General features: G+C 39.2%; 2 protein-coding genes across 5 annotated transcripts in view; one reads left to right on the top strand and one right to left on the bottom strand.

The window, feature by feature from the left end:
* Positions 1-690: 690 nt before the first annotated feature.
* Positions 691-11,983, bottom strand: rp2 (RP2 activator of ARL3 GTPase). 3 transcript variants are annotated; one of them, XM_078946293.1, is made up of 7 exons: positions 11,808-11,945; positions 11,456-11,691; positions 9,294-9,430; positions 4,410-5,078; positions 3,548-3,662; positions 2,455-2,540; positions 691-2,363 (listed from the first exon to the last, which is right to left on the bottom strand). In XM_078946293.1, exons 3-7 carry the CDS (start codon positions 9,318-9,320, stop codon positions 2,280-2,282), a joined length of 981 nt encoding a protein of 326 aa, XP_078802419.1. In that variant the 5' UTR covers positions 9,321-9,430; positions 11,456-11,691; positions 11,808-11,945; the 3' UTR covers positions 691-2,279. The 3 variants fall into 3 exon arrangements, with proteins under 3 accessions (XP_078802419.1, XP_078802420.1, XP_004068435.1); XM_078946294.1 differs by lacking the exon at positions 11,456-11,691 and having other exon boundaries at positions 11,808-11,983; XM_004068387.5 differs by lacking the exons at positions 9,294-9,430; positions 11,456-11,691; positions 11,808-11,945 and adding an exon at positions 6,227-6,564.
* slc9a7 (solute carrier family 9 member 7) overlaps positions 11,602-22,898 on the top strand; it is a 32,653-nt gene continuing 21,356 nt past the window's right edge. For both annotated transcript variants that reach the window (XM_020702656.3, XM_078946292.1), the window contains exons 1-6: positions 11,602-11,872; positions 16,250-16,452; positions 16,534-16,611; positions 20,417-20,493; positions 20,580-20,692; positions 22,349-22,454. In XM_020702656.3, coding sequence (XP_020558315.1) covers positions 11,602-11,872; positions 16,250-16,452; positions 16,534-16,611; positions 20,417-20,493; positions 20,580-20,692; positions 22,349-22,454 — 848 coding nt within the window. The remainder of the gene's footprint in view (positions 11,873-16,249; positions 16,453-16,533; positions 16,612-20,416; positions 20,494-20,579; positions 20,693-22,348; positions 22,455-22,898) is intronic.

The raw sequence follows: 22,898 nt of genomic DNA, 5'->3' as shown, positions 1-22,898 counted from the left end.
AAAACACAACAGCTCTTATTTATTTTAATATGTATCTACACAAATTAAATAATGGATTAGCAACTGCAAAGACGATCAATAAAATGTTTGATTCAATAAAATCTCATTTTTTATATTTGCTGTTTATATTAATCAAACTTCCACAGCTTTAGGTTTAAAAAAAAAAAAGGCCACAAAAAGAAAATCACTGTATTGCTAAACCAACAAATTAAGTTATTCAACCATTAAATATTTACATATGTTTTAAAATAGATGCATAATTCTATTTATATTGATTAAAATGGCTGAAATTGACCTCAGAAGCTTTTTAACAGGGCAGGTCTCAAAAATAAAATACAACCCTTCCTTTTGCCCAGAAAAGCGTTTTAGATGTCTGTTCTAGTTTACTTCAGCCATTTTAAAAATATATATATATATTACAATGATCAATATCTCTAAAGAGGATTTCATCATAGTAGTAGGTTTAGGGGTTGTCATCTGGACTTAAGGTTTTTAAAGTCAGAAGACGTTTCACCTCTTATCCAAAAGGCTTTGTCAATTCTGAATTGACAAAGTAAAACTAAACCTACTACTATGATGGAATCAACCTGGATGAATGAGAGTCTACATAGACACGTCTAAAGATGATTTATATAACGTAATGACAATCTGTTGTTGACTCCAGATTTATCATAGACCACCACATTGATGTTTTCATTTGGTTTCTCTATTTATAACAGCGTAAAACACATGAACTTGTACAAAACAATGGATGTTACATTTTTATACAAAAAAAGAAAAACAAAGTATAAAAGAAACATTTTAAAAATAATCACAGGCTCCTTTTGCTAAAAGGAAACATTCAAACATTCTTGATTTGGCTTATCAAATCATCTATACAGCAAGTTTCAAATATGCACAACATAATGCCACAAAAGTTCATTTATCCAAAAAAGAATTAAAAAAAAAAAAACAACTACAAGTTAAGAAAAGACAAATATGAAAGTATTTAGAGATATGTGTACAGAAATCACAGCTCGTCCAAAACTCATCTCTGCCTTCATTGTTTTATCCATGTGCTATGTGTGTTTTTTTTTCCATTTCATTTGTCTTTAGGCAGGAATGTTTAGGAATTAAAAAACTAAATTACAGCAGAGTTTCAATGAACACCAACAGAAAAAATCAAATCCTTTTAGAAGAAATAACCATTCACAGTAATGTTTGCAGCTAAGATTCAAAGTGTACATACCATGATTGACGGTCTAGACAGAAAACTTTTGTTTTGATGAATATATATATAATGTGATTGCTGATAATGTAGAACAACAACAACAAAAAAACTCCCTTTATGTTTCCACATGTAAAATACTCCTCCTGAATCCAGATAAGTACAATTTCATATCACAGATTTAATAAATGCATGTTTGCTAAAGTCATATTTATCATTGCCTCTGATTGTAATGGTAGTATATTTAAGTGATGGTTGAGTTTTAACAAAAAAAGAGGAAATAAATGTGAGTCAGAGACTCTTTTAGATGACTCTCTTGACTGGCATTTGGCTAAAGTTAGTCATTTACCACAGTATTTTGTCCAATCTCAGCCCTCCTGTTGAGAAGAACAAGCTGAGAGCAACATTAGATACACGTTATGCACAGAACTGAGCATCAAAATGAGGAAAAAACGCAGTCTAAAGGATTTATTACCTGTCGCACGATTTAGTTTGTGTAATTCAGAAAATGTTTTCATAAGAAAAGCCAGAGCTGCTTCAGGGGTCAAAGGTGTCTCTGACATTCGAGGGAAGGTGGCCAGACTGGTTTGAGTTAAAAGAAAGAAAAAGAATGGCACTGAAGACACCAACCCTATAAAAATGATGAGACTTGCAGAAGGAAACCACACAGGATGCCATTTCTCTTAGATAATAAAGAGGAAACTGGAGTTGTAATGCACTTAATCTAAAAATAGTTTTATATAGCCAGCTCCTTCTTCCCCATTCTTTTGTTCCGTTTTAGTTCAAGTAGATCTGGTCCTCGTCTCTAAATGAACTGAACTGCAGGTGGCTTATGAAACAGCAGTTCAGAACATGTCAGGGGTTTGGTGGTGGACGAGAGAGGACGTCAGCAGACATTACCCATTAGCAGAGACTGCTCTACCTCTCTGCACTCGTGGATGTTGAAATGGATTTGGTGGATTTGATCAAACACGCCCATTTTCCAGTCTGAACTATTTTACAGCAGCTGAGCTGAGCGGACACGGTGGAATAATCTCAGGTAGCGCGACGGATGTCCCTGAAGGCCAACCGTTTAAAATCCCATCTGCATGTCGGCAAAGTTGAAGAAGTTGTCCACATCTCGAGTTGAAGTATTTTTGTTGTCAGAAACAAAAACCTGTGAAAAAAAGTTTTGTCATTTGTTGGATTATTTTTTTTAGGAGCTACACACAAAACTGTAAAAAAAAAAAGAAGTAAATCCTGGTTACCTTGGTGGCACTGAACACCTCATTGGCGATGTTCCTGCAGGCCTCCACCACTCCGTCACCGTTCAGCTCGAGAGCAACAACAGGACCTGTAGTGAGACGACAAAGGTCACAATCCTATAGCCTGGAAAAAACTCTAACCTCTCCAACAATCCTGTTCAGTTTGGTAGAAAATCTGTTTACATGTTGATAAAACAGCAGCTGCCTTCAGTTTAAAAGAGGGGGATCGCTCTTAATGGTAGTTTAAATTATTTTTTTAAGACCCACTCTAAAAAGAATTGTTTTTGGTGCTTTAACATGTTGCTGTGGCATTTCTTTCTGATAATAGAGGACATATATAAAGAAACTTCAGCTCAAATCTCCTTTCTGAGTATTTCCTTACTCAAAACATGAATCAGGAGACCGACAGAAAAAATTGCAGCTTGAAAAACAGTTTATCCGTGATGTAGAAAATACGCTGGGTGGGCCACAAGCTCCCTGCTCCGAGCTCCTTGTAACGGGGAGGGGAAGGGTGGCGGGGTTGCCCCACCCAAAGCCCTGCCTACAACTCAAAGGTAAATTTCTACAGAACTGCTGCTCTGCAAAAAAAAAAACTATGTCCTAGAAAACTACAGTTTTTGTAATTTTGCCTAAAAACGGCACAATCCTAATAATAAAAAAAAACCCACTAGGAACGCTTTTACAACAGATCCAAAAATGATCAGAGTGGGAATTTAGGACAGGTTTCTGGGAAACCAAAGAAAAACAAAATGAACAAACAGTACGTTAACTTTCTCACTAAAAATAAAAAAAGTTGTAGTAACAATAGTCACAACTCATTTTTGTGCAGTCCTTCAGTGTGGAGTTGTGTCCCTTTCACATATTTGAATGAAATGAGGAAAGACAACAAACCGGGAATTCTGAGCATTTCAAGACTTGTCTATTTTTTTGCTCCGCTGAAAAATAAACCCTTCCTCCAGCAACGCTTTGGGTATTTGAGTCTGCGGTATTAACACAAATCCATGACTGATGGGGCTGTGAATCAGATGAAGGCTTGCTTAAAGCATCCGCTAGAATAGAGGAATAACAAAATAACCATGTAACCCACAGAACCCACCTTTGGTGATCCACTCCACCAGATCATCTTCACTGTTCTGGAAGACCCTCTTCACATCTTCAGGCCGCATCAGGACCTCCTTTGTCTGGATCAGAACAAAACCTTTAGCTACCGCCTGCGGACAGAAAACAAACAGGCGGATTACAAGACAGCGGACAGACAATCGCAAACAAACAAGGTTTTTTTTATTTTTAAAGATGTGTCAGCCACAGGTGGATCTGTGTCATGCTTTTGTTGTGACGCACTTTTTTAGCAACAGCAAACATGTCTGGAATGTTTATGCAGCAGCAAGGCCAGTTATGCATCAAGGCTTGGCGTTTAATGAGCAACCCTCCATTGCATTTTCTAATATCACGCTACAGAAACACAACCTTAAAAAGTAAAAAAAAAAACTCTTAAAGAAAAAATTTATTATTTTCTGTCTTGAAAGATAATTTACCTTTCCTAGAAAGTAAGTTTTTTCAAAGTAAAATAATCTTAGTTTAAAAAAAAACATCTTTTCATGACTAGAATATTTTTCTTAAAATAAGTAATCTTGATTAGATCATTTTTCTTACCACTTTTTTTGCTTATTTAAAGAAAATGTGTCAAATTGTAAGATTTATTGACATATTACTTGGGGGGGGCTTGTTTGCAGTGCATTCACCTGAATGAACATCAAACCTGCCGACAAGCTGCTGGTGTCAAGAACACTTTGCAAGTTGATTTAAATGTGTAAATGCATTTACACGATACAAATCTTATTGTTCTAGGTACTGGAACTTTATTGAAATTTACTTTGTTTAACAGCAGATGAATGCACCGGTGCTCCAAAACGAGTGGTGTCAAAACGAAAAGCGCTCTCTGTTTGTCGGATGCTCACCTCATCTATCAGTTTGCGGGCATTTGCAGTGGTGTATTCGCCAGCAAAGAACAGAAAGAGACAGGACTCCTCACTCTCCTTCCTCCTCCCTCCCTTGGTCAGGGGGACAATGCTCCGAGAGGGGTCGGCGGAGATCCGGACAGACTTAAAGTCGGACTCGGGATCTGGGGTTGGAACAAAATCCAGAACGGAAGATGCCTCCGGCAGTAGGCTCCAGTTGTTCTCCCCCGACACCGGCGTGAAGTCGTGGATGTTGCTCCAGTTGTTGTTGAATATGCTCAGCCCCGCGTCCTTAAAGTGAAAGGCCAGTTCGGGGTAGAAGTACTGAAAGCAGCCGAATTTCATTCCTGTGGAGGACTCGATGATGGGCTGGGTGGCGCAGCAGAGGAACACGTCCATCTTTTGACAGTCCCTCGTGCGAAACTGCTGACAGGCCACCACACACTTGATGTCTTTGCAGTCCCTGAAAAAGACACTTCCCTTAACAGGTCCCAGCACAATGCGGCAGTTGACGCAGTCGTCGATGGTGATGGTCGCAGAGTGATCCAGCACAAAGATGTTGCAGTTCTCGCACTCTTGGATGACAAACTGTTCCCCGTTTAATGTGCCGGGCAGACGGCCCACTGTGACATCTTTGAGCTCTTTGAGCGTGTAGTGACTCAGGTCAACCTGCTCAAAGACAAAACGGCAAAACAAAGAATACAAAAAAGTTACATTTCAACATAGACGCAATTATAAAGTCCATTATAGAGTCCATTTTAAGAGTAAAGTTTACGACAAAGTATAAATTTAATGAAAAATTGAATATGTTAAAGATATTTCGTCTTTGTGGGCGGGACTGCTGGTGCCAGACTAAGTCTGCCCTCAATTCCCATCATCCCTTTGTTTACACTCTCTCTCCCTTTAGCTTACAGCCTGTCACGACCCCAACCTTACATTATTGAATATTTAAGTATCTCTCTCAATATCCGATCTATTCGGCCTTACAGTTTTGAGCCAGATGCCAGCTCAGATGAGGAAAATGAAGACATGCATGGAATGCATGGAATCCACAGGTGAAAGCACCAGAATGGAGCAAAGCAGAGAACCTGTGGGCCTCCAACTGGAGCACCTATGTCACAGCTACAAGCTTTTGTCAACTGCATTTGTCTCTGCTCCTAAAGAAATACAATTTTAATCAAAATTTTCTTTACACGTGTTCGTCATCTTGAGAAAAAGGCCACGAGGACATGCTAAAAAATACGATTTTCACCGGAGCGGGCCTTTAAATTGAGCAAAAAGTCAAGCTTGTTTTAGCTAGAACCTCCAGCTGCCGTTGGCCTGTTTTTAGGCAGTTTTTGACCAGAGCCAGAGGTGTAGGGTGTAGGTCATGATGTGGTTGTGCCAGATTTGAGTCAAAACGGAAACCGCCCTGTGACCACTTTACTCTTGTCTGTCTGAACGGGCTAAATTTAGTCTGTGTTGTGTGTTAATCCGATAATGAGATGTAACTCTGCCTGCAAGGAAACGGCGGGGAGAAGAGGTCAATAACTCTATATTTGCTCTGAGATGTCCACTTATGGAGATGTAAATGTGGAGATCAAAGCTGGACGTTTTGGTGGGATGATCCCCTTTAGGTACAGTTACTCCAGGAGCTTAGAAATGTATACCCATCTCTACAAGATCATGCAAATGGATGATTAAAAAGGCTCTAGAGTGACTTTATCTCTTATCTCCGCTTTGTTTCACAACAATAACACAGTATATTTGAGCTTAAGGTCACAAATAACACAGTCTGAAACTGCAACTGTCATTTACTGCTCCATTGATTGCCCCACCTTCTCTCTTTTATCCCAGCTGTACTGCTTCGGTGCTTCGTCGGTGTTGTTGCCAAGGGGAACCGCGTTACTAGTTTCGCCAGTCGACGTATGCTCTTCTTTCTCCCCCGACTTTCTTTTGGATTTCTTCGAATAGAAGCATCCCATCTTGTTCCCTCTAGCAGTGGCCCGATTTGAGGAAGCCCGGTAGGTAACGTTACTCCGAAAAAAAACGAACTGATGCGAGGCTCACCTACGTATACTTTAATTTACAACACCCCCCCCTCCCATCTCCGTACATAGCTAAGGCGGACAGCCAATCACTGGCCTGGTAGTAGCGGTAACAGCCAATCATTTATGAGATCACGAAGACGCGATGACGTAAAGGACGGGCTCACGCATGCAACATTCAAATGTAATCGGAAATGTTATTTCCGCACAGAAGACACACGGGCCCATATGAGTCATAAATTAAAATTATGATTTAATAAAACAAATATGTAATATATTATTTTAAAATGAATAGCGTGCAGAAATAATGTAGCATCATGCAATAAAACGTAATTCTAAAAAAGGCGAAACAGCTTCAACATCGTTAAACTTTGCATAGCATTCAATCATATTGATTTGAAAACGTCATTGTCAAATTCTAGGAGCATAAAATGGCAACATTTATAGCAAGTAAATTGACAACTCGTACGAGTGGCTAAAGAGTTGCAAGGAAACCCTTATAAAAGACAAAGTGGCAGTTTTAACAGGTTGTCACGAACGCACCACCAGAGCTACACATTGGACACACCCCTCCGAGTGTTTTCAGTATTGAAAAAAAAAGGAAACTGGTCTTACAGAAAACGGAAATGTTTTTTATAGAAAGTTTCCGCGCTACAAGTTATGTAATAAAGTGTCAATAATAAATTCCTGTTTCTTCGTTGCCCGAGCATTTACTAATCTATACAAAACGCCACGTAACCATTCAACTTCACGTCATATAAGCCTCCAACTTAAGGCTGTTCTAATAATAGGTAATCCACATCATGCCCTGACACCTGGTCCCAAAGTACTTCTCTTTTTCACACTGTGCTTTTAACAGCTCGTATTATACTTGTGTGAGGACAAAAGCAACGCTTCTGAACTTTGCTCTAGTAAAGGGCCTGCTGAGTAATACTTGTCAGCTGAAATGAGTTCTGATGAAGAAATCCCATTTCTGTTGTAATTGTGGTATCAGGTTAAGGAGCATTTCTTTAGAATTCCAGTTCCCCTAACATCAGCCATGTCTTACAGTCACAGGGATGACAAATCCACACGTTGCTGTGGCGACTAACTAGCTTTTAATTAAAGCAACATTAGCTGTTTGGGTGTGATTCCTCCAGAGATTTACAAGGCTCTCATTAAAGGTTACTGTGAATAACAACTTTGGATATTATTAGGCTCTGCAGGGGGTTGGTGAGTGTCAGAATGTCGTTCTGTCTGGTGTGTTGAATGCACAATTTGTAGCACAAGATTTCAACGAGAATAAAACACAATGATGGTATTACGTAAGGAAAGAAGAACCCCCAAATAAACCCTTGCTAGCTAAACCTGCCTTGATGGGGCAGCTTTGTCTCCACAGAGTACTCCATCTCTGGTTACCATGGTGATAAGGACAGCATCACTGTATTTAGCTAAAACTCGTATGGCATTTGTAAGCTCTGTGACTTTCTAATCAGAAAAGTGACGCACACTTCTGTGATACTTGAATCAGGTGTGTTCCAACAATGAGAAGCAGCAAAGTCTGGGGTAAATTGGAAACATTATTAAAGCCAAACTCCCAAAACACAATGAATCTACCTCTGATATGCACCTTTAGTGATGAAGGTATTATTGTTAAAGACCCACTCCAGTGAAAATGGTAGTTGTTTCACAAGAACAGGCAGGCGGCTGGATCCAAATGCAGCAGGTTTATAAGCTCAGCTAAAAGTCCACAAAGCTAAATCAGGGCCACCCAGGCAGGAGTCGATAACAGGCAGAAGTTTATCAGAGGAGAAACGGGGTAGTCAGGATCCAGGCGAGAGTCTGGGCAGGCGCCAGGCAAACAGAGTCAGATACAGGGTCAGATTGTAACTAAAGAAACTCCTGCTGCTCTGCAGAAACGGCACAAGTTTTTTTATTTTAGCCACAAAAAAAATTTGTAATTATAATGAAAAGATCCCTGGGAAAATGTTTACAATAGATCAAAAAAATGATTGGAGAAGGACTGAAATGTCTTCAATTAGGGCACAATAACTGGCGAACTGAGCCGTAAATAGTTGTAACCCATTGTGATGGCTGCCTATGGTGCCACCCCATCACGGCAGTAACCTCCTACACCACACACTACATATTACATATACTACATAATTTTATCACTTTACATTGTGCACACACTTTTAGATGTTTTTGTTTCAAACATAAACACATAAAAAAATACAAAAAATTTTTTGGTTAAGTATAAAATGTGTTGACACATATTTGAAGCTTTATTTCCATTTACTTTCATTCATTTAATGTGGGTTTTTTAAGACACCTTGTTGTGGGGGACCTTTGGACTACCACTGCCCTCTGCTGCTGGAACCATCAAGTGAGGCCTGTTTGTCTGGCCCGATATTCATCAGTCAGCTAAATGGGCAAAACCATTGTCCAGGGGAGAAGAAACTTTTTTTTGCGTTGAATATTGCTTTACTTTAAATTAAATTGGATCTAGTTTCATTATTTTTGAATGTTAATTTACCAAAGGATGGACATTAATTTTGTTTGTTTGCTGTACTTTGTAGTTTGTTTTAGTCTTTTTCAGTTCCCTCCTGTGTGTCTAGTTAGTCTGATCAGCCACTGACTATATATATATTCCCTTGTGTTTCCATTTAGTTAGGTCAGTTAAAGTAAGTTTGTTTATCTGTTCAGTTGGTGAAGTTGTCCTCCTCCTAAATTTAAAGCCTCAGTATTTTTTTTACTTTGACCTCTTTTAAGGGCCCATTGTGTCCATCTAGAGGTTTTTTGAAAATACATCTAATTATTTTTGTGTTTTTTGTTTTTGTCTTTTGATTTAATAAAGTCAATTGTTCTTATTGTTTACCTTTTGGCACATCCCATTAGGGGTCATCACAGCGTAACCCTGTGTTTTCAAGGCACGGGGAGACCCAGATAGGGAGCAGCACCAGGGACCCACACTGGATCTTTGGCTTATTGCACCCCTGGGAAGCAAACCCAGTCCTACGAACCGAATAAAGTCAATTAAGAAGTTTAAATCACAAAATGCACTGTCATGCAACTCTTTTCAAACAAGCCTTCAGACGATAACTACTGGATCTGATGTATAGAAGATGCATGCCAATGCTGGCTCGCATAAAATCATGATGTTGTGGCTCTGAAACATTGGGTTTATTCTATTAAATCATTTATTTAAAAAAAAAAGACCAATGAAAAAGTTATGGAAGGTTTAAAGGATTATTCACACATTTCTGACCTGATTTGTAACTTTTTAAGAAACAGAAATAGTCAGGACTAAAACACATTTGCATGTGTGGAGGATCAGTACGAGTATTTGCATATAAGTAATCAGATTACAAACTCGTGAAAACAGGAAACCTTGTTTCCATGGACGTTGCAGAGAAACATGGCTTACCCACCAGTTTTACCTCCCCGCCGATTTAAATAACCGTGTTTTAAAGTCTCTGCAGAGCCGATGAGGAAACAGGTGTGTGTGTTAGACAATAGAGAGAAAAAACAGGCAGAGGGCTGCTTGAGGACCCCTTTTCTGCATAATCGTGGTCATTAATTGAGCACCACTAAACAAATCCCCTATAAGGCAGAAAGGTAGGGATTTTCTTTGATCCATTCATATTAATCATATTAATCATCATATTAATATATTCATATTAATCCCAATTTGTGTGATCTTTTTCATAATCTCTCCTTCCAATTTTGATTCTGACGTGACTCGAATTTCCTGTTTTTTAGGGACAAAGCTGCACAATCAGCAGAATCCCTGCGCAGTGTTTCTGTTTTTTGGCGGCTGCTGCGTGCAGAGCTGCGCTCCTCCACATGTGCAAAGGCAGAGCTGCGCCTCCAAGAGAGCCGCCCGCCTCCTCCATCAAGTTAGAAAGAATTTCACTGATTCCCGACTTCCGGTATCAGCGACTCAAGAATTAAACGGTTGCACTGGGAATTCAGTCTCTCTTATATTTGCAGGGATGCAAAGAATAAACTGCAAAATCTATTTTTTTAAGGCTCAGTCTAAGCAACTTTTATTAAGTTTTGGTCTTTACGCATTGTTTTGGTCACACGGCGGTGAGTGTGAAGATCCTATTGCTCTCATCTTTAAAACTATTGATCAATATTCATGAATTCCGATGATCAGAATATTAATATCATAACAATCAATTTTAAATGACAAACATTCTATTTCTTGAGTGTTTTTCAAAAGTGACTGCATAGCTCAGCTGGCTAGGTGAAGGACTGTCACGCCGGAAATGGTGTGCAATAAGCCAAAATCCAGTGTGGGTCCTTAGGCAAGACCTTTTGTACTGCTGCCCATCAGGCGAGTGGCGACCCCTAAAGGGACAAGCCGAAAGTTGAACGAATTAATGGGTGCATTAAATCAATATGGAATTAAAATAAGTGGTTACTCTTGGATTAATATTCTTTAAAATACAAAATCATGACCTATGCTCAATTTCAAACAGCAAATAGTAACTTTGTTAAATCCTATAGTGTTTGGTATATTTTAGGCCCTTAGATCTTTGTGTTAAACAAAATTCACAACAAAATAACAAGCTATCATTGTAAAATCCTACCAAATTAAGTGCTTTGATTGTTTTTTTAGTTGTATGAGGAGTAAAATTGTAACTCAGTCAGGACAACCCTTGAGAGTTAAAATGAATCAAAAACCAGTTCAGTTCTAAATTTCACATTAAATTTGCAACAATAAAAATATTTTGGAAAGTTATGTAATCGATCAACTTGATTTTATTTCAGTTAGTAAACTAATGAATTCTAAATTGATGCTCTTTTGTTTGCAATTTGTTGATGGTCTCTGCTCGGCCAGCTGCGCGCAGAGACCAAACTCTTCATTAAAAAACTCAGGATAATGATCATTAAAAATAAAAAATAAAGCTTTTATTTTATTCAGTCAAACTTTAAAAGTGAAAGAGATCCTCCCTTCCTGGTACAAACGTTTAGTTTCTGAGCTGTTGATCCCGGAAGTGTGAATCCGACCGTGAGTCTAACTTTACGCACAGCGCTGCGCTCGCCTCGCCGTGTTCCTTTAAGAGGCTGGACTCGCCGGCCCGTGTTTGGCTCAGCTGTGCGTACGTGGGACCTTATTTCCCAGCAGTGACATGGCATAGACGCGGAGTCCAGCAGGAGCATCATCACCGCGGACCATGGAGGCTCTACAGCCGAGGCGGAGCGGAGCGAACGCCGCGCTGCGGGCGGCGGCCCCCGCCTGGATCCTCTTAAGCGCGGCACCGGGACTGCGGGCGGAGATGGAGGAAATCGACGGCACGGAGAAGGAGGCAGAGGAAAGTCACCGACAGGACAGCGTTAGCTTGCTGACATTCATTCTGCTGCTGACATTAACGATCCTCACCATTTGGCTCTTCAAGCACAGACGGGTTCGGTTCCTCCACGAAACCGGGCTGGCAATGATTTACGGTGAGGCTTCTGGATCGGATCCGACGCAGACTCCATCTTTATCTCTTTCCCTCTCCTTCATAGCAGCGCCACCACCTTCCCGCAGGGTTTGCGTGATTCAGCCCTCCTTGTGCGTGAACAGGGGGCATGGCGGGTGAATCTGCAGACGCACAGGAGACGGAACAAACGCGTTTCTCCTCACTGACGGAGCTCGTGCTCGTGCTTGAAGGAGTTCACTCCTCCACCATGCAGCTGCAGCTGCATGAGAAAACAAGTCACCTGCAACCAGACCAAACATTCAGCATCCATGGGATCAGAACTACCAAAAAAAGAGGAAATCATTTGTAGAACACGCACCATCTGTTTAAAAAAAAGCACATAAATCACCTTTTTAATAGGAAATTACCACTTTTTAATAAGAGTGTTGGATTTATTTGACTTTGAATTTAAATGAAAACATTTATGTCTGCCTTTTTACCGTTTGAAAAATTACCACAAAAGTTTAATTAGCAACCAAAATACTGTCATAATTTATGGCGACCACCAGAAAAGTAATTAATAAAAAAAAAAACTAAAATGATTTTATATCTTTATGTCTATGTTTTAAAATGAACTCTTTGACGTGTGGAGGTTATCCTAAAACATAGACTTTGTTTTGGGGGGTTTCAAGCTGAGGTACACTTCGTGTCTGCATGTCGAGGAGTTAGGTTAAAGTAAAATATCAAAAGATCATACGTTTTCACAGGCCTTCTAAGTTTAGTTGGAAATTTACAGTGGAAAACTAATTGTAATATTTGGAGATAATATTATGAGCGATTCATTTGAAGCAGGAGTGTATTGCTTCCTGTACATCTCTCACACATTATACTAGAAACAAACTGTTGGGGAAAGAATGGGGAAAAATCAAATAAATTTGCCATCAAATGCCAAGGAATCGTTTCTGCTCACCCCCTATGATGCATAGTTTGAAGAGAAGCACGGTTTTACTTTAACACTTTGACACATTTCTTTTTCCCAGAAAACTCTGACATTAAATTCAGGAAAAGTTTAATTTAAAAAAAAAAAAAAAAAGCTGTGGCGTTCATGAGCTTTTTGCTGGAGGGGCCATTTTCAGACTCCCAAGAACCAAAACAGAGTTCCACTTGGTGTCTGCTGGTTTCCAAAAACCCAACCCACCACCTAAAAGTGACTTTTCAATTGTAATAAATGAATGCTTGCAGAAAATAAAGGAAACTGGGTGGAAAAAAACTCATATTTTTAAGAAGTAAAAAACAACACCGTGTCAAAGTAAAGTTGGTGCCTCCATGTTTTTTCAAGAGAACCACAAAATATGCGACTTTGTGCCAACGGACGGTTCTGTTTCTGCGTTGCGTTAGCCTTCAGGTCCTGTTCAAATGTCGCTCATTAACCAGACATTTCTTCGTCAGAAAGCAGGCTTAGATTAGCTATTTTTGGTTCGGTTGTGTTGGCAAAGGTCGCCCTGGTGTTTTTTTTTTCCTAATGGGTTGAGTTTTGTTCACAAACAGGAGCTGTCCTGGTTCTGACAGACTGAAAAAAACTAAACTCTGCAACTGCGTTTGTGAAGCTGGGAGAAAATCTGCCAATATTTAACCGTTGCATTGATGAAGTAGATTTTATTAATAGGAATATGTTTATCAATCTTGATCCGAGCTCTTTCAATTGGAACACGCTTAGGGGAGCAAACAGTAAAACCCATCTGAGTGAGTGTATCCTTGAACATGGACGTGTTGATTAGCTGATTGAAGCAGTGGCACTTCCTCACCAAAAGCCACGGAAAGAACCTAAGCTTTGTGGACCCTGCAACCTGAGGACAGGTTGCGCAAGAAATCAAACATGGTTTCATGCTTTTTCTGTGTTGTGTCAGGTCTGTATCGATGTGTGCGTGCCCCACCACATTTTATGGGATCAGTCATTTCTTTGAGGTTGGGATTGATTCTAAGGTCAGGTTTAAGTTTCCGGGCATTTCAATCGGAGTGGTTTGGATAAGGAGTTAATGTATTTTCTCAAAGCAAGGACTCTACTTAGATACCACTTCACTTAAATGAATCATAAATCCAAAATGCACAACCAAGGTTGTCTTAAGGGTGAAAGTAAAATATCAAAAGATCATACGTTTTCACAGGCCTTCTAAGTTTAGTTGGAAATTTACAGTGGAAAACTAATTGTAATATTTGGAGATAATATTATGAGCGATTCATTTGAAGCAGGAGTGTATTGCTTCCTGTACATCTCTCACACATTATACTAGAAACAAACTGTTGGGGAAAGAATGGGGAAAAATCAAATAAATTTGCCATCAAATGCCAAGGAATCGTTTCTGCTCACCCCCTATGATGCATAGTTTGAAGAGAAGCACGGTTTTACTTTAACACTTTGACACATTTCTTTTTCCCAGAAAACTCTGACATTAAATTCAGGAAAAGTTTAATTTAAAAAAAAAAAAAAAAAAGCTGTGGCGTTCATGAGCTTTTTGCTGGAGGGGCCATTTTCAGACTCCCAAGAACCAAAACAGAGTTCCACTTGGTGTCTGCTGGTTTCCAAAAACCCAACCCACCACCTAAAAGTGACTTTTCAATTGTAATAAATGAATGCTTGCAGAAAATAAAGGAAACTGGGTGGAAAAAAACTCATATTTTTAAGAAGTAAAAAACATCACCGTGTCAAAGTACAGTTGGTGCCTCCATGTTTTTTCAAGAGAACCACAAAATATGCGACTTTGTGCCAACGGACGGTTCTGTTTCTGCGTTGCGTTAGCCTTCAGGTCCTGTTCAAATGTCGCTCATTAACCAGACATTTCTTCGTCAGAAAGCAGGCTTAGATTAGCTATTTTTGGTTCGGTTGTGTTGGCAAAGGTCGCCCTGGTGTTTTTTTTTTCCTAATGGGTTGAGTTTTGTTCACAAACAGGAGCTGTCCTGGTTCTGACAGACTGAAAAAAACTAAACTCTGCAACTGCGTTTGTGAAGCTGGGAGAAAATCGGCCAATATTTAACCGTTGCATTGATGAAGTAGATTTTATTAATAGGAATATGTTTATCAATCTTGATCCGAGCTCTTTCAATTGGAACACGCTTAGGGGAGCAAACAGTAAAACCCATCTGAGTGAGTGTATCCTTGAACATGGACGTGTTGATTAGCTGATTGAAGCAGTGGCACTTCCTCACCAAAAGCCACGGAAAGAACCTAAGCTTTGTGGACCCTGCAACCTGAGGACAGGTTGCGCAAGAAATCAAACATGGTTTCATGCTTTTTCTGTGTTGTGTCAGGTCTGTATCGATGTGTGCGTGCCCCACCACATTTTATGGGATCAGTCATTTCTTTGAGGTTGGGATTGATTCTAAGGTCAGGTTTAAGTTTCCGGGCATTTCAATCGGAGTGGTTTGGATAAGGAGTTAATGTATTTTCTCAAAGCAAGGACTCTACTTAGATACCACTTCACTTAAATGAATCATAAATCCAAAATGCACAACCAAGGTTGTCTTAAGGGTGAAAGTAAAAGATCAAAATAAGGCCAAATATTGAGGATTGTTATTGTTAAATTTGTTCCATTAAGACCACATTTTTCTAACTTTTTATTTTAATGAAGGCCCTAAATCAAATCAAATCAACCTTTATTTATATAGCACTTTTTCGACAACAGTTGTCACTCAAAGTGCACGATCAAACATGAAATCCAAGCTGTACTTTCGGTCCTGAGCACACATTTGAATGTCTGAGGAGAGGAAATTTCCTTGAAGCTGGAAGAAACTTGGCAAGGGTGACTGTTTCAGGGAGAAGAGACAAGAAATTGACAAAAAGAGAAGCTAAACACTGGAACTTTGGGGGTAGGGACTGCAGCAGTGACAAATTTATGGACTAGAAAGACGGCGGACAGAGGAAACGTCTGCAGTAAGAAAAGAAAAACAGTTCATCCTTGAACAAACCCCCACCAGTGTAAGCTTACAGCAGCATAACTAAAGGGATGGCTCAAGGTCCCAAGGGGCCACGCTCAACGACGAGCTTTTTCCCAAGGAAACATTGGAGGACGGTGTCTTCTGATCTGAAACGGACTTTTATTCCTCAAAAGAGAGGTTTTGGCTTCCATTCAGACTTTGGAAGTTCTATGGACAACCAGACAGAGAAGTAACGAGTTGATAAGAAACTTTGAGTGTTTGATGCCCATAAATTGTTTTTGTTTTATTCTGGTTTAACTGTAAATGATAAAGTGGGAAAAACATTTAGTTTGAAGCCAAAATCTACATCAGCTGAAGGCTTCATGGTCAACTTTGTTTTACGGCCTAAACCAAAACTTAAGGTTCATCTGTAGCTCCAAGGGTGACTCCCTTTTTGTTCAGTTTTGCAGGAAATCATTGTTTTTTTCTCTCTCTCTTCTATGATCAGGTTTGCTGGTGGGGGTCATTCTGCGGTACGGCATCCCCGCCACCAGCTACCACAACAAGACCCCCCCGAGCTGCTCGCTGAAGGAAGGACCGGCCAGCACGCTGCTGCTGAACGTCAGCGGGAAGTTCTTCGAGTACACCCTCAAGGGAGAGATCAACTCTCGAGAGATTCACAACGTGGAGCAGAATGACATGCTGCGCAAGGTAACTGAAGAGCTCCATCACCTCCACCCGCACTCCTGCCAGATGCAAACCTGTGAATTATATGCTCATTGTCATCCCTAGGTGACCTTTGACCCCGAGCTTTTCTTCAACATTCTGCTTCCTCCAATTATTTTCCACGCTGGATACAGTCTGAAGAAGGTGAGGTGACGCCGTGATGCTGATGTGGGCGCGGGTGAACACAGCTGCTGCCGCTACAATGGACACATGGTCTCGCTGTTCTAGACCCACTCAGAGGAAAATTGTGTTTTTGGTGTTTTTAACGCGTTCTTGTGGCAATTTTTCCCGTTATGGGGGACATTTATTTGGAAAATTTAGCTCAAAATGGCATTTCTGAGTATTTAATTGTTCAAATAGTTTTGAATCAGGTGCCGACAAATAAACGTCGTTGGAAAAAGATTTTGATTAAAATATGCTGGGCGGGTCACAAACACAGGGAGGGGAAAGGGGGGTGGGGTTGCTGCACACCAGCAGTCCCGCTACTCTGAGGCAAATTTCCAATGAACTCCTGCCGCTCTACAGAAACTACGTCCTGAAAAAACAACAGTTTGGGGTTTTTTTGTGGCTAAAATCAGCATAATCATAGTTTAAAGACCACTAGGAACGCTCTGAAAATTAATTGATCTAAAGATGATCGCAAACCCTTTGGTCAGGCCTGGAAAATCCTTTTTTTGCCTATAAGTGGAACTTTTGAGGGGAAGTCTGTTGCAGATGTCTTTCATTTCCTCTCTTGCATTTCTGCTGGCAGTTTTTTTTTTTTTTTGACAGCTGCAATGTTTCTGCTTTTTTAAAGTCATGAAGCACATTTGTTTAATTTCATATAAATCTGCATTTACTAAATCTGGTGGAAGTACATTTTCCTTGTGGGCAGCTCAGTGACTGCGCTGCAAAAAAATCTTATTAGAATAGATTGATCTAATTTTTAGCCAGATGAACTTCTGACCCTTTAATCGAGACACAATGACAGTTTCACTGCAGACAAAAGGCCTCGTTTTAAGAAAATATCCCTCCCAAACAGTGGGAATATTCACCTGCTCTTTTGACAAGTTGCATATTTTTTAGATACACTTTCTAAAAACAAGTTCTTCCATGTCAGTAAGTGTTGTATATCAGCATAATAAATAATAAATCAAAGAAAAATACTAATTTTGACATTTTATGAAGATGATTATTTACAAAGAAAATCATGAAATGACAAAAAGGCCAATTCTCTAATTTTCTTCTCATATTTAACGGTTGGTTAAAGAGAAAAAAAAAGGTTTTTGTTATCTAAGGACCAACATCTTTCCTCTATAGTAACAAAAACAATCTTTTGACTGTTGGAGTGAAGGGATATTTTCTACATGCTGACTTAAGTGCCGAGTTTACACGTACTGAACTAAACTAAACCTTTTTCCCCCTTTGGTGATGTTTTTTCTAATTTTTCAAATGAGATTATTTCAGCTGTGTTGTCATTTTTGGTGTGACATTTTCTGGAGGTGCATTTGAGGACGCCATTAGACTGTCAATCTGTCACAGATCAGGACTGTGTTCTCTGTAAACATGGACCTGGTGCAAAGCATTGGTAATCATTTGTGATCTCTCTGCATCTGTGACGTCCAAACAGAAAAGTCTCAGGTTGCAGAAAATGTGTTGTTTGCCTCAAGCTTGATGAAAAACCCAAATGGTTCTTGGATCTAACTGACATTTATTCTAGTTTTTCAGTATGTGCCTTTTTTCACGCACCAATCAATGCTATCAGAACTATTAAACAAAATACAAAAAAACAAAAACAGAATCCACCTCTATAGCAAAGCGTTCTCACAGAATAATAAACAATAACACAAATGATAAGGGTTACAATATACAAAAAGTGACACTTAAAAGGCCTTAGACATATTAACCTATCACAGAGCTTTAACATAGTCCCGGAGAGCAAAGTAATTAGTACGACAAAACAATGAAATGCAGAAGGACCTCGCTGGCCGCATTAACACGGGAGGAAAAACTCTCATACATTTCACTGGCGCGACTCTTGCAGATGCTGCATCAGTGGAAGACCTTGTGAGCCTCAGTCAGGTGTAGTACACCGGAACATCTCCCACAGCAGCAATGTAGCCAGCGTCAAGTCCCCCCCGCCCACGTTTTTTTTGCAAAGTTTTTAACTGATCAATACCAAAAAGCATCATCAGTTATTGACTGAATATAATTTCCATATTCTAAATGATTACTGCATTTAACAACTTTTTATGTATACTTGGGACAAAAATATTTATTTGAGGCAGATCTGAGACTGAACTGAAGATTCAGCGTCGGAATGGGAGTCATCTGGCCGAAGCGAGTCAAGCCCTTTCAGAGATGTTTGTCTTCAGACGCTGATATTTACTGGTTTGAATCCGTCTGTTGCTTCTCAGCCATGACACTTAAAGACATGTTGGATGGAATGCTTTAGCTGCTTCTCCATTGCATAGCAATGGGGAAGCCTTTTAAGTGTCAGTTGTTGGATTGTTTTTTTTTTTCTTTTCTTTATTCTACTATGGGTTCTACTTGGATTTGAGACCTGAGGTTTAGGACTTGTAAGCAATGACCATTTGCTGTTTTGTTTTATTTTTTCACCTCCAAGGCATCACTGTTAACAAATGAAATATGATCTTGTCTTGTTCTCTTGGTTACACCAGCTAAAGCAAAGACTTTTAAAGCCCAAAGTGGTGGTTTTAAAGAACCACAGGGACATTTAGTGGTCAAAGAACACTTTCCTGTTATGATACTTGTCTTGGGTTGACATGGGAGTATCTTTTTTTTATTTTTTATTATTTCACTTTTTGAGACAGGAGATTATCTTTTCCAGCATGGTTGATCTCCAGTCCATAAAAGAAGGTCCTTCAATGTATAATCGGATACATTCTGTCTGACCTGAGCAGAAAACTGACAGCCTGGCACTCATCCGACATCAGAACCTGACCTCCACAGAACAATGACTCCAAACGCTTTAGACACAAAATCTTCCAGGCAGAAAGCTGGCACACTTTTCTCACCAAGAATTCTTATTTTGAGGAAATAATTCTGGACACTAGAACATATTTTTTCTCAAACTAAGATTATTTTGCGCAATAAATAACTTCCTTAATACGATTATTTTATTGCAAACACAGGAAAAAGACAATTTTTCCTCAGAACAAGAGTCTTTTTACTTTCTTAAGATGCAGTTTGTGCTAGGTACAAATGGTGAGGTGCAACAAAATGGCGTCTAATGATGTTGATCTCTGTAACAAGTGGATCAAGGCCAAAGCCTCATAATATCCTCATAGGTCTTCAACTTACTCCATTATATTTTTCTTTTTGTAATAACAAGACTGGTTTGGTTGAAGTATTGAAGTTACTGGCCGGTTGGTTTGTCATCAAATTCTAGTTGTTGTTTTTTTCTTTTTCTTGGAGGCAGTTTGAAAACTCCCTCTGAAAGTTTGTAAGGCCTCTAAAAGACTAGATTTGCAGGTTTTGGTGTTTTTGTGGGAAGAGTCCATCCGGACGGAGTTTTATTTTATTTATTGTATTTAGTTTGCTGAGTCAAACGGTTGTCTTCGGGAAGCAGGAAAAAGAGCCCCCCCTCCCCTTCCCCATTTAAAAAAAAAAAAAAATTAATAGTTTTTCAAATTGTCCGGCATTAAGAGAAATAGTGTAGATGTTTCATCAATTTGCCCAAATAAACCAAACTGTCTTGCTCATGTTCAACATTTCTCTTCCTCGGTCTCGCGGTGGAAAAGGCCCGTTTCCTGCAGAAAATCTGACTCGACATTTTTCGTGTCTTTGCACAAATGCAGACAATGACTTCCAGAGGCTTTTGGGTTCAGCTGCTGTAGTTGCTATACTAAAGTTAGTTCTGCAGACGGTCCATCAGCTGCATGCTTGAGTTGCTAACCGGGCAGTAACTGCTGACTGTTTCTAACGTTGCCCCTCTTTTTTGCTCCAGAGAAATTTCTTCAGGAACCTGGGCTCCATAATAACATATGCGTTCCTCGGCACTGCCATCTCATGCTTTGTGATCGGGTAAGTCGTCTTATTGGTCATGAAGCAGGAGGAGCCAGACGTTTGTTAACGAAGTCTGCGGCTCTCCTCTGGTTGTCTGTCTGCAGGAACATGATGTACGGCGTGGTGACGCTGATGAAAGCGGTCGGACAACTGACCGACAAGTTCTACTACACGGACTGCCTTTTCTTTGGTGCCATCATTTCTGCCACAGACCCGGGTACGACGCACGCTGACCTGATCAGGGAAAAGCTCATGACGGCACATAGTGTGTCACAAGCAACAGGGAGGAAACCTAGGGCTATGAAACTGACGTGACACACAGGAAAAGAACACTAACCTGATGAAGAAAATCATTACAAAGTTGTAAAAGGATTTGTCCATGCAGCAAGTCATTTTTACTTCAATGTTATAAAATATATCAAAATGTAGAAACAAGAATTCCGACACAAGCAGTCAAAAAGGGAAAAATAAGCTAAAAAATCTAACATTTAAATAGAATTACTTAAAATTGAATGTTAGTTCTAATCAAATGCTTTGTATTTTTTATGTACCTAATTGTAGTTCTTTTTAATTACAGTGACAAAACATGGAAATGACTCATTTTATTAATAGATTTCTATTCAGTTAAGGCCTTCTTATAAGCACCAGTGGCGTCTCTGTATAATAAAATGCATTTAGATGTCTTATGAACATACCATAAGCATCAAGCAATTTGAGTTTTTTGAGTTTTAAATCAAGTTTCCATATTGTCAATTGAGTATGGAGCAGAAGGATTTTGACTCAGTTTTAATAGGAATTTCCTTATTTCTACATCCTAACTCCCAATGAGACCAAATAAATTCTCAACTGTGCTTTTTTTTAAGAAAAGCTGTAGAGCAAGGATAAGTTGAAATGACTTCAAACCTGGTAAACTATCTTGAGCGTCTAAAAAAAACAAACAAACGTTTCAATCTTTGCAAGTATCAAACAGTTTGCATTGCAGATTTAGAGGAATTCTATCAATATACACATAGGAAACTTGATTTATGAAAGAAACATTTGATTAAAAGGAAATGAAAAATGATGAAATATTGTTGCAGCTTTAGAATAGTTATTAACTGGATTAAAGTGTGTTGAGGTTGAAACGTTTTACCTCTTATCTAATTGTCTTTCATCATGAAGCCTTGACCCAACTTCAAGACAACTTATCCTGGATAAAAGAGAAGCCTTACCAATAGATAGAGATACATTGACACAATGATTTGAGTAGACGTCGGATGTGCATGTTACAATCAGAAGTGGTATTCCGCACAGTTTAGTGTTGGGATTTATTTTTTTCCCCCTACAATGGTTTTGTTTTCTTGTGGTATGAAAATGAGATTGTGATTCACTGTGAGGATTCTCCAAAGAAAACATTGATCAACAGCAAAGAAAATGATTCTTCAAGAAACTCAAGGCAGTTTTTAATTGAAAAGTTTAAAATTGGAATAATTGTGATTCATAAAGTTGGTATGCACAGAGACAACAAAAAATGTGTTTAGGAATAATAATTGATTAAAAAAAATCTACCAGTAGTTGGAAAACATAAAACATGAAACAAAAGATGAGCTAATAAAACAGGAATTTTACATTTTTTTTACTTTGCATTTTGTTACATTTTGTGTGCAGAGGTTAGGAACCGTGATCAAATCGATTTAAAATACTTTATGCACTGCAAAAAATAATGTACTGATGCAACGTAAACTTTTTGTTCTCACAGGCAAAAGTAAGAAAACGGCAGAACTAGTTGAATTTCAGATGATGCAAATTTTGTTTGGGTTTGCATCAGTGGCTGAATGATTTTACACTTTGTCTGGTTCTGAAACTGTGGTTGTGTTTGTCTTGTGTGTTGTAGTGACGGTGCTGGCCATCTTTAACGATCTCCATGCAGACGGCGATCTCTACGCTCTGCTGTTTGGAGAAAGTGTGATGAACGATGCAGTGGCCATTGTGCTCTCTTCGTAAGTCACACCTCTGCTTTTCCCACTAAATACAAGTAAACACTTCATATGATTAGTCATTTTCACACCTACACACTTGCTTACAAATTGGGCATCCCTGCCCTTAGACCCTCCTATGACACACATGGAGCTTTTGCAGCTTTATTATTGACCACCCTTAATGTAGATGTGATTTGACATTTTATTGCATTCATCTTTAGATTTAAAAAAAAGATTTAGTTTAATGAACATATTTTCCATAGTGACGAATTTAGAGTTTCAATATGTTTTTAACCAAAGCAATCCCACACCACCACACAGCCACCGCCATGCTCCCTCGGAATTGCTGGTTTAGTTTCACTCGAACAGATCTTCCACATCTGTCTCATCCGTTCACTAAATCTTTTTCTAAATATTTTTGGGACAATCCAGATGTTTGTGTCAAATGTGAGGCATGTCTTGCAG

Source organism: Oryzias latipes, chromosome 4 (assembly GCF_053564925.1).
Source record: "Oryzias latipes strain Hd-rR chromosome 4, Olatipes_Hd-rR_3.1".
In the NCBI taxonomy this organism is placed as follows: Eukaryota; Metazoa; Chordata; class Actinopteri; order Beloniformes; family Adrianichthyidae; genus Oryzias; species Oryzias latipes.
The sequence above is the reverse complement of the archived record's forward strand: the minus strand, read 5'-3'. Positions and strand labels throughout refer to the sequence as shown.

Excerpts from the sequence above, each read along its gene's own strand:
- rp2 (XM_004068387.5), bottom strand. The coding sequence starts at position 6,373 with ATGGGATGCTTCTATTCGAAGAAATCCAAAAGAAAGTCGGGGGAGAAA. Across the intron at positions 5,079-6,226 it reads GCTGGGATAAAAGAGAGAAG|GTTGACCTGAGTCACTACAC; the intron begins GTGGGGCAATCA and ends GTCTTTGAGCAG. Across the intron at positions 2,364-2,454 it reads AGGTGTTCAGTGCCACCAAG|GTTTTTGTTTCTGACAACAA; the intron begins GTAACCAGGATT and ends TTTTTTTCACAG.